The sequence below is a fragment of the Fukomys damarensis genome, unplaced genomic scaffold (genome assembly GCF_012274545.1).
Source record: "Fukomys damarensis isolate Sample0158 unplaced genomic scaffold, DMR_v1.0_HiC HiC_scaffold_4, whole genome shotgun sequence".
NCBI lineage: Eukaryota > Metazoa > Chordata > Mammalia > Rodentia > Bathyergidae > Fukomys > Fukomys damarensis.
In genome coordinates this window covers 67,759,467-67,771,643 of record NW_022900916.1, presented here as the reverse complement: position 1 = coordinate 67,771,643, position 12,177 = coordinate 67,759,467, and the positions used below count along the sequence as shown (strand labels likewise).

Genomic DNA, 12,177 nt, shown 5'->3' with positions numbered 1-12,177 from the left:
CCGGCCTCCCTCTCCCCGCCCGCAGAGGCCGCACAAAGGAAGGAGACCCTTCGCCGAGCGAGCGGGGCGGGGGTGTGCCCATTGTTATACCTGTCTGCCAATGAAGGAGCTTTTGAGCTGCACCTTTACCTGCGGCCGTGCGGCTTGGGGGCTGGAGTCTTCCTCATCTCCACCTTTTACCAAATGAATAAATAAATGGTTTTCAGCCACATCTCGAGTAATAGTTCTAGGGCTAACGAGAGAAGGGAATGACCCGCTCACAGTGACTGGATGTCTCTCTTCTAGTATATTTGTCATCTTTTAGATACCAGTCATTGGGTAGGTTTTTGTTTCGTTTTGGAGGGGCGGTAGCGACGTTACTTGGGCATTATGGATTTCAACCGAATAAAAGAAAAACTTGGATTTAGTGGAGAATTTCACCAGGTAAACTGCTTACAGTGTTTACAAGAGCACACATTTTGCATTTAATTAAGAAGTGGTGCAGAACAATGGGTTGTTGTAGTTTGTAGTTGAATACGTCCTGGAATATTTTCAGTAATTCTTGATATGTGACATTCTGTAACAGTGTGAGCCGTTTAAGGGAGGGAATAAGCGAGCAGTTACTGAACTGCACTTTTCATTTTCCCCAGGGTTTACCTAGTTCCAAAGGTGGTGTGTTTGTGAGGCTGGAGGGTTTGTGTCATCATTTGAGGGAAATTATTATCATCAGCTAAAGCATTTCTCTTTGTTTCCCACCATTACTTTATACTAGCCCACCGGGTTCCCTGTGGCATTACTAAAGTTTTCCTTGTATTTTCCAACCTAAAAGTAAAAAGCTTCAACAGAAAAGTTAAAAGAACTGTACAGTGCAGCCTCTGTATGGCTATCACCTACAATTAACGTTTTCCTGAACTCTTAAGTTCATCTTATTTTTTGGGATGTGTTTCACAGTTGCAGCTATCAGTGTGTGGAGACCTTAAACGGCACTTCGGCGATATACATGCCTGTTAATTCGACTCCAACTTTTTTTTTGTTTGGGGAGGGTGTAAATTTGACGTGCAGGAAAGGACACCTGCTTGCGGCTCTTGAGATTTCACAAATGTTTACACCCAGGTCACCCAAGTCTGTAAGATGTAACAGTTGGTTAGAAATTTCTTCCTCGTGCCTTTTCCATGGCAGCTCTGTCAACTCTGTCCCTTCAACCTCTGATTTTATTTTATTTTTGGTACTGGGAATCGAACTCACCTTCCGTTTGTGAGGCAGGTGGTGGCAGCACCAGTGAGCTAATCCCCGACCCTTTATTTTTTTTTTACCAGATTAAATTTGCCTGTTTTAGAATTTAGCAGGGTCATGTGTCATATACTCTTTTGGTTACAGCTTTTTACTCATTTAGCATAGTATTTTTGAGATTCATCCTTTTGTGTAGTAGCATTTTTTTTTTTTTTTTTTTGGTACCAGGAATTGAACTCAGGATCTTGCTCTTGCAAAGCAGGCAGCACTGAGCTAAATCCCCAGCCCTAGTAGCACTTCTTTTTATTGCTGTATGAATATACCACAATTTATTCGCTGTTGAGGATCACCTGTTTCCATTTAGTTACTATGATCCAGCTTGTACAAATCCTTTGAGTAACACAAGATTTTTCTCTGTGGTTGAATAAGAAGTGAGCGGACTACTAATAGGACCGCTCTGTTTAGTTTTACTGACATAGTGTAGTGTTATCAGTTGCACCGAGGATGCCCCACATCCCTACTAACATTTGGTATTGTCAGTCTTTAATTCCAGCTATTTTTATGGCTGTGTAGCCAAATTAAGTTGTGAAGACCTTGAGTTTTCAAGGATTTCCAGGTTAGATCTCCACCGTCCTGGCTGCTTTCAACATTTATTGCAAAAGATTAAAAATAAAAATAGTATTTCATACATAGAAAAGAATTTGTCTAGGTAAATAGCTGTGAGGATATTTTTTAGTTTTTATGATGGTGAAATTGAAATTCTAAATTCTGTGGAGCTTTATATTTTAACTCACTGTAACCAAAGTGAGTTTTTAATAGATAAAATTAAAACTTAAAAAAAATAGCAAAATTTTATTAAAGGTAGGAAAAGAAACTGGCTTTGTAGTGTGTGTTTGGGCCAAGAAAGAGTAGGAAAGGAGGTGCAGTAGACAGTGTGAGGGCAGCCACCATGCAAAAGAGAACACAGTGGGCAATAGTTTTTTGAAGTAACAATTTCTGGTAGCAGTACTGGGGATCGAACTTGGGTCCTCGCACTTGTGAGGCAAGCGGTGGAACCATTGAGCTAAATCCCCAGCCCAATTTTTAAGCTTTGATCATTGTTTTCTTTTGAAGCAGAAAGTATAAAAATTGAAGCTCAATCCTGCACCAAGACCCTGAAGATAAGTTAAACTTCTTGTGTCCTCCCATTAAGTTTATTGGTACATTTAAAGCAAACAATGCAGTTCCATTTTATTATTGGGATCTTGTACCTTCACATGAGAGATCTTGGTTCTTGTTTCTTCCCCATAGCACTGCCCTCCCTTCACCCCCTTCACCCTTCCCTGTTTACAAAGACTTTGTTTCTATATTTTCTATGTGAGAATGTGAGAAAACATTTTCAGATGGTCTGTTTGTAAAATTCTACTCAGAGCACAAAAAAGACCTATCATTTTTAATTTAAAAATTTCTTTACAGGGTTTGCTGTATTTAACATTTCTGTCCTCCCCTCTTGAGTGAGTGCAGTGGCCACCCTATATTTAACATTTCTACAAGTTAAAATTTGTCATTGAGGGAGCTGGCTGTATAGCTCTAGAGCACTTGCCTAGCTTATGTGAGGCCTTGTATTTGATATTTAGTACAAAAAAGAAAAAATAGCTTATTGAAAAAATATTTAATGACATTGAAAATCTAGAGTAACAAATTGGAAATGCTAGAAGTGGTGACTTATGTCTATAATTCCAGCACTGGGGATACTGAGGCAGGAGGATCACTGCAAGTTGGAGACTAGTCTGGGTTGCATTTAGTTCAAGGCCAGTCTAAAGTACATAGCAAGATCCTGTCTCAGAAAAAAACAAACAAAAAGATACTGGAAATGGTGTTGCGGGTGTTTGTAGCTCGGTGGATCATTTGTATGCTTAGAATGCTCAAGGCTTCTGGTTAAATTCTCAGCAACAACAACAAAAAAAGTAAGTAATCCTCAAAATTCTTATCTGGGAGGGGAAGAGGGTAAGCAAAAGATCACCAGAGGATAGTATCAAAGGGTTATGTTTCTTATCAGGCAAACTATATTCTAACATTTTTTAAACTTTATTTGTATCAGTGCATGTTTTCAGTACATAACGGTCACACATTCCTGGTGGGGAGTTGGTTCGTGTATATAACACACCTCAGTTCTTTCCTAATCTCCTCCACCTTCCCTCCATGTCTTGGCCCCTTTCCCATTTGTAAGAGACCTATCACCCTGTTTCCTATTATAGTACCTTTTATTTTGCTCTTTATTTATGTTTTGGGTTTCTCAAGTGAGAGAAACTTATGTTTATATTACATATTTATATTTCAGCTTGTGTGTCTGATATATTTCATTTAGTGTTATCGTCTCAAGGTCATCAATTTTACTACAAATGATTCAAGCTTATTGTTTCCATGGCAGAATAGTATTCCATTGTGTATAAATACCACCTTCTTTATCCATTTATCTATTGATGGGTTTATAGCCTGCTTCCAGGATTTAGAAATTATAAATTGTGCCACTATGAACATGAGTATGCATGTCTCACTGTAATATGATGTCTCAAACTCTTTGAGGAAGATAACCTAGAATCCATTTTCTATCATTTATAATCTTTTTCAGTAAGTAAAGCTTCCTTAACATGTTACACTAAAATGGTACTTATGAATATGCCCTGATGAGTGAAATTTGGGTAATAAGTGGTTAAGTTGATAATTCATTTTCATATTTCCCCTTTGGTTCCTGTTTGTATATAACCAACAGGCAGACACAGTATGCCTTAATTTTAGACTGTGCTGTGTACAGTTCATATTTATTAAATGCTATTTGTTTGAAGTAGATAATCTTAAATATTTTCCCAAATTAATTTTTCATGGAGAACTAGAATCAGTTGAGTAATGTTTCCATTTTTGACTAAGAGTATTTGGAACAGTTTATGTTTCAAAGTGGTTTCTATAATAGGGATTTTTGAAACAAGTGGATTTTAAAAATGTCATGGCACAGAGTCACTGCATGGAATTGTTTTCTGTTAGCTGTTCAACTTTTGGAAATAGCTGTGGGTCAATAGGAAAGGTAAATAATGGAGTCATGTGTGAGAATCATCAAGTTACTGCAACTCTTTTGTTTTGTGATTTTGTAGACCTCTAGTATGGAATTCTGAAATAGGAAATAGTGTATTGGGCTGTTCTTACTTTTTTTTTTTTTTTGAGACAGAGTCTCACAATATAGTTAAGACTGATCTAGAACTCACTATGTAGCCCAGGCTGGTATCGAACTCACAGTGATCCTCCTGCCTCAGCCTCCCCATTGCTGGGATTACAGGGCTGTTCTTACTTTTGAATGTTGAGTAGTACCTCTCTTTATACTCCTGGATAAGTTTTTGTGTGAACATGTTTTCATTTTTCTTGGACATGTGTCTATCTATCTATCTATCTATCTGTCTATCTATCTAGGAGTAAAATTCCTGTCAAATAGTAGCTCTGTGTTTAACTTTTTGAGGAACTACTGGACTATTTTCCAGAGTTCTGTCCCATTTTACATTCCCACCAATGCATGAGGAGTCCAGTTACCACATTCTGAGTAACAGTTGTTACTGTCTTTCCAATTATAGTCATTTTAGTGCCTTTGAAGTGACATCTCACTTTAATTACTTTGCTTTTTATTACTAATATCAAAGCAAAACTTGTCACTGAAATCTGGGGGTCTTTAATACTTTTAGGAAGACCATGAGGCTATTTTCACAATACTGTATGTATGAGATGTTATTTGTGTTTTTCAGTCTAATTCTTGCAAAAATAAAGGCTTTATCCAAATCAGTGGTTACCAGAGGCTTTAAAATATGGGATATTGCCAGCAAATAGGAGAACCCAGCTGTCGTTTATTTATGAGAGTACAATGATTTGCAACAGTTTAATGCAGTGTTATTCTAATTAGGAAAATACAGCTTTTTAAAAGATTGTATGAGCATGTATTGGGTTTATTATTTTTAATTTATATTTTAGAAGTATTTTTCCCTTTTCTAGTGCTATAAATACTAGTAGATACAACCTACAAAAACTCTCAGGGGTTCTGAATTTGAAAAATAGTGTCCTTTGAACAAAAAATATGCTGTAGTGGAGTATTTAATAGGTAAGTAGGTACTTAAAAAGTTGAGGGCTGACTCCACCAAGTTTCTATTTATTGTCTCTTGCTGTGAAACTATAGTGCCATTCTGTTATTTGTCCCAACTTTGGAATACCTACTTCCCAAATTACTTTTGAGCATCCTTAATCAGATCATGTTACTGTCTGCACAAACCTAATGGCTTTCTATAAGATCTATAGATCTTAGAATCTATGACTTGTGTGATGGTCCTTGTCTACTACCTGCTGGTGCCTTGCTTTTCCTTGCTCATAGCTTGCTACATTGACATGGTAGTTCTTGACCTGTCCCTACGTTTTTTTTTTTTTTCCCTTCCTATTTCAGGACTTTTTTTTTTTTTTTTTTTTTTTTTTTTTTTTTGGTTTTTTGAGACAGGGTCTCACTATGTAGTTGAGACTGACCTGGAACTCACTGTGTACCCCAGGCTGGCCTCGAACTCACAGTGATCCTCCTGCCTCAGCCTCCGAGTGCTAGGATTACAGGTGTGCGCCACCACACCTGGCTTTTTTTTTTCTTTAACTTCAGGACTTTTGTACATTTTTATTTTTGCTACATGGCTTATTTCCCACTGTTTGCAGGGTCCTACCCATCCTTTAAATCTCAGCATAAAAGTAATTTTCTCAAGGAAATATGCCTGACTACCTGATGTATTTTCTCATAGCCCTCCTGCTTTTGTCATAATTTATCACAATTCAAAATTATATATTTATGTGATTAATGCTTCTCTGTTGGGGAAACTGTGATTGTCACCATTTCATTTCTAGAACATACCACATAGCCTGGGCTCAGGAATACACACTTGTTTACAACTGAATCTAGAGTGTTATACACAATAATATATATTTACTAATAACTACCAATCATTGACAGTACTAGAGTGCAGGATGCTCACAGTCTCATGCTATCAGTCCTTTGGGGCTTCATCTTAGACTGCTCTTCCTCAGCTTAGCTCACCACTCCAGGCACAGCACCTGACTGCTTCAGGATGTTCACTCTTGCTTTTTTCTGTATGTAATGTTACTCTTAAAATAGCTTTTCTTACTTGTCTGAGCTGCAGAATATGTAGACTGATTTGAATGCTATACATTTTTCTTAGAGATGGTTTATAATATAATTTAGATGTGTAGGGGAGAAGATAATTCTTTACATAGTCATTGCTACTTTGGTAAATGTTTATCAACTAGTTTTTCAAGAAAAACAGCATTGATTTGTAGTTTTGCACATTTTAATGGTGTAAATATTCTTACCATGGCAGATTTCAAACTACCACTTTGAAACTGGCTCACAAAATCCCTGAAAACTAAGGAGCCTTTGCTTAGTGCAGTGGCAAACCTATGGCATGCATACCGCAGTGGGCTGTTCTCATCGAAAACTCCAAAAGGTTTGCCATTGCTGGTTTAGTAGATGCCTTAAGGCAGAGGTCAGGAAGCTTTGGGCAGGCTAAGTCCATCATGCATTTGCTTAAGTATCGTGTGCCTCCTGTCAGAGCTGACCATCTGGCTCACAGTAGGGAAAATACTTACTATTTAGCCCTTTATAGAAAGTTTACTGGCCTTGGCATTAATGGCGTCCATTCTAGATCTTGTCATATAGTTTGTCAAAATGTCTCATTGGAGATTTTTAAATAACTTACCTAGCAGTCTAGTAAAAATGTAATGCAAGCCAGTATAATTTTCATTTGGCCACTTAGTAGAACTGATTTTTATTGTGGTAAAATACATAAAACACTTTATCATTCTAACCCTTTTAAACGTGTAGTTTAGTAATGCCGAGTATATCCTCATAGTTTGCGCGGCCAGCACCACCATCCTTCTTCAGAACTTTTTATGTTGTAGAACTGAAGCCTTGTACCCATTAAACAGTAACTTCCCATTCTTCCCTCCCCACCGGCCCCTGGAAACTGTTCTACTTTCTATCTCCATGAATTTGACTTTTATATGAATGGAGTCATAGAATATTTGGCCTTTGGTGATGGACTTAATTTAGTGTAATGCCTTCGCAGTTTATCCATGTTGTAGTATGTGTCAGAAATTTACTTAGCCCTTTAAAGCCAAACAATATTCCATTGTGTATCTATACCACATCTTATCTGTTCATTTGTCTGTGATTACCTAGATTACTTGCACTTTTTAGCTTGTAATTTTAATTTGCTTCACTTAAGCATGTATGTATGTATGTGTGTGTATATAAATATATATATATGGGGAGCTGGTTGTGGTGGCACACACCTGTAATCCCGGCACTCAGGAGGCTGAGGCAGGAGGATCACTGCAAATTTGAGGCCAGCCTGAACTACATAGTGAGACACTGTTTCTTTTTTAAAAAAAAAAAAAAAAAAAAAAAAAAAACTTCCCCAAGTTATGTCAAGATGTGTTACATAAAAGATTATGAAGTATTTTGCTTTAAATGTTTGAGTCTTTAACGTCTGTTGTGTATTTTACACTTCAGAACACATCTCAGTCTGGACCAGCCACATTGCACATGCTCAGTAGCCATATATGGTGAATGATTACCAAATTAGCGCAAAATAGAGCTTTCAACATCTGCTCCTTACCTCCCAACTCTTTTTAAAAGGTGAAACAATGGGTTGATAATTCTTTATCTGGAATGCTTGAGAGTAGAAGCGTTTCAGATTTTGTGTGCTTTCAGATTTGGGATATTTGTGTAGTTTTTACCAGTTGAGCATCCCTAATGTGAAAATCCAAAATCTGAAATGTTCCAAAATTTATCTAGACAGACTACTGGTTTACTGGTTAAGCAGTTTTTATACAAATGTCCAGACTTGGATATTATGGTTTGTTAATTTTTTTTCTTTTTTCTTTTTATTGAATTTATTGGTACAATCTAGGTATACAATACAGTTACATTCATCATTGGGATTCTGTACCTTCACATAATAGGTCTTGATTCTCATTTTTTCCCCTTGTCCCTGCCCTCCCTTCACCCCCTCCTCCCCTCCCCATTTACAAACACTTTATTTCCATTTCAGTTTCTCATATTTTTTTCCTCTCCCTTATTACCTTTCCTCCACCCTTCCTACTTTCCCTACACCTTTAGCCCTTTACTTCCTATTTCACATTATTAATTATCTCATTAGGATCGTGTGTACTATTATAGTTTTTCGCACCAGAGAAACTGTTCGGTATTTCAGTTAAATCTCTGTATGAACATTAAAAATAGGGAATCCTAAAACAAAACTAAAAAGGAAAGTAAAAGAAAAAAGGCAATGATGTAAGATTAAAATAATTCTTAATTCTGGAGATGAAAATGGTCCCTGAACATATTAAAATTGCTTCTTGCTCTTGTAGTCTTATCTTATTCTTTTTTTTCATTTTTAGAGAATACTTTATTAGTTTCTGTAATCAAACCCACGTAGATATGACCTTACATATTTAATAAAGTGTGTTATCCCTGTACAAATGGAAAAAAAAATTAACATTTCTAGACCAATATGGCTGTCCATTTCTGTACAATGCCAACTCAACACAGTAAATTAGGATAACTTTTCCCAAAGTTGATAGCACCGTTAAAGTTTCCAAAAATTCAAATTATATATATATATATGTATATATATATTTACATTTATATAAAAAGACCAATAATAGCAGTATGTTATGCATCGATAGCAGCAACAGCTTTTCCAGGTTCTGCAGTCATCTGAACAAAATAGACATTCAACACATTGCATTAAAAAAAAACAAAAACAAAAACCAAAGAAAAGAATAATATCCAGAAAACAGCAAAGTTCTGTTGCTGTTGTGGTACCTGGCACCATTTTTTTTATTAGCCTCTTAATCATCATCTGGAAAGAGAACATTCTAGAGTAATATCATTAAATATAGCTCTGATAAAGCACTGTCACTACTACGTATCATAAAGCAGGTATAAGATATTTTACATTCACAGAGGTATGATGCAGTACCATCCTACATCAATAATACTAGAATCAGTTTTGTTTTGAAATTTGCTTTGTCTGCAAATAAGATTGCTACACCTGCTTTTTTCTGGGCTCCTGTCCCATGGAGAATTGTTTTCCATCCTTTCACTTTGTCTGTGGGCTTCTTTTTGCACTAGGTGTGTTTGTTGTATACAACATATTGTTGAATTTTGCTTCTTATTTCATTTTGCCAGTCTATTTCTCTTGATTGGTGAGTTGAGGCCATTGACATTGCTGGTTATAACTGATATGTACTGACTTATTATTGACATGTTATTGGCCTTTTGTTGACTTTTTACTTTTTCACCTTCTCCTTTTAGTTTCTTGCCTTGCCTATTTGATTTGCTCTGTTGGGCCTCATGGTCTTTTTCTTTGTCTTTTTCTAGGATCTTGTTTAGAATTGCTTGTAGTGCTGGTTTGGTATTCATGTAGTTTCTCAGGTGTTCTTTGTCGTGGAGATGTCTTAGTTCCCCATCCATTTTGAAAGAGAGTTTTGCAGGATACATCAGTCTAGCTTGGAGGTTGTTCTCTTTTAGTACTTGAAACATCTCATTCCAGGCTCTCCTTGCCCCAAGAGTTTGTGTTGAAAAGTCTGCTTTGATTCTGATGGGCTTTCCTTTATATGTGATTTGTTTCTTTTCTCTTACTGCTTGTAGTATTTTGTTCTTCTGTTGGGTTTCTGGGATCTTGATTATTATATGTCTAGGTGTAGATTTTTTTTTGATTGTGGTTAGTTGGGGTCCTATATGCCTCAGTTATCTGAATGTCAAATTCTTCCCCTCTGTTTGGGAAGTTTTCTGTCATTAATTCTGTGAACAGCTTTTTTAAGTCATTTGTATTTTCTCCTGCTACTTCATGGATTCCTATCATTCTTATGTTATTCTTCTTTGCATCATCTAGGAGTTGTTGGATCGATTTCTCATGATCCCCTACTGTTTTTAAGAGACCTCTCTTTTCATGGTCACTGACTGCAATCTTATCTTCTATATCTGAGAGTCTATCTTCGTATTCTTTTATTCTGTTGTGTACACTTTCAATGGAGTGTTTAATCTCCTGGATATCTGTTTGAATCTGTTTTATAGATTCCATTTCTTTCCTGTGTTGGGCATTTTATTTTTCCATTTCTTTCTTATGCTGGGCCTCCATGGCTTCTATCATGGTCCTGAGCTCACCTATTTTTTTGTCTGTTTCTGCTCTAGAATCTCGAATCACGACTTCCATTTTGCTCACCATCTCTATGGTTACCTGGGAAATTATTTCTGATTTGAATTTTTCTAGAGCCTGATTGATCTGTTTTGTTACTACTTGTGCTTTGAGTTCAGGGTGTCCTGGTGGTTCACTATCGGCCTTTTCATCCTCCTTTGCCCTACTGTTTGCCATTGGTGAACTGGAAGTCTGTCCTTGTGTCTTGCTTAAGTGTTTTCTCATTTTTATTTTTGTTGTCGGGCTGTCCTTGGTTTAGTCTCTGGGTTGTCACCCAAATCTTCCTGATATAGTTGTGCCCTAGCTTCTGTGTCTCTAACGACCCACAGACATTCTCATCTTCATAACATCAGAGAAAACGGCTCATCAAATCAACCGCAATGCTTTACCCCAACTGATGCAATCAGCAACACATTAAGATCAAGCACAGCTTGGACACTGTGACCACCTGTGGTAGTCACTAGTCTATCACTCTTAAACCATGTGAATTAAATTGAAATCAGGAAGCCGTCCATAACATGTCTGCAGTGAACAAACTTTTCAATATAGCATATTTACCATTTAATGGCTCAAACAGAGCTAGGACGCAAGACCCCTGATATCAGTTAGCTGATGGCTGAACCCCATGACGCAGAATGACCTTGGGCTGTAAGGCCCATATTGAGTTACCCAACCTTCTGAATGATTGAACTCCACACCATTCTACTACAGGTTTCCCACGCCCTTTCTTTAAAGATGTTTAAAGTTGGGAACTCAGAAAAATAGCCTTGATGACCACCTCTGCCTCTGAAGAGTGGGTCCAAAGACTGGCACAGTCAGGTCTGAGAGTGTGTGGGGGGGGCTTCCTGATGCTGGAGAGATGGCCGCTCCAGGCGGGAGAGGGCGTGGCTCTCCTTCCCCTTCTGCGGTGGTTCAGGCCCAGGCTATCTTCCGGGCACTTGAGGATGGTGGCTCCAGGCGGGAGAAGGCGTGGCTCTTCCTCCTGTGGTGGATGGGGGCCCAGACTACCTTCCTGATCTTGTTAATTTTTTTTTAACCTTTAAAGTTCTCTCCAGTTTTGTAAAGGATATAGCATCTTATATATTTAAAAATATAGTCCACTTCCTGCCTTGCAAGTGCAAGGACCTGAGTTTGATCCTTGGTACCAAAAAAAATGAAATAAAAAATAAAAATACAGAATACAAAGAAAAGATAAATACATTATACATGGTATTTCTTTAATATCAGAAAACTTGAATGTTATAGGAAAATATGAAATAATGGGAGCTCCTGAAGAAAAAAATTGTGATTCTGTCCAGAAAGATGTTTGTCTGTATATTCACATAAATATTTCTTTTATAGCCTAGAATAATGGCACATACCTGTAGTCCTAGCACTCTTTTGAGAGGCTGAAGTAAGAGGATCTCTGAATTTGAACCCAGCCTGGGCAACGTAGAAACTTAGCAAAAACCCTGTCTCTAAATGAATGAACCAGTGAATGAATGAGTAAATAAATGTGCTGGGTACTGTAGCTTTGTGTGGAAGTCCCGTTCAGTCCCCAGTACTGCCCCTCAAGTTTGTTTACTGCGGTTAGGAAGTGGGATCACTAACCACATCTGTGTTACCTTACTCCTTTTGCTTGCATTATCTTGGCAGTCTTTTTGCATAGAACTGTCTCATTCCTCTGGTACTTGTGCATGTTTTAATTTTTTTGTTTGTT

At 37.4% G+C, this 12,177-nt stretch overlaps 1 protein-coding gene across 1 annotated transcript in view; it reads left to right on the top strand.

Moving 5' to 3' along the window:
* Positions 1 to 369: 369 nt before the first annotated feature.
* The window catches only part of Ubqln1 (ubiquilin 1), a 49,551-nt gene continuing 37,743 nt past the window's right edge, over positions 370 to 12,177 (top strand). Inside the window, exon 1 of the mRNA XM_010632937.1 lies at positions 370 to 423. Coding sequence (XP_010631239.1) covers positions 370 to 423 — 54 coding nt within the window. The remainder of the gene's footprint in view (positions 424 to 12,177) is intronic.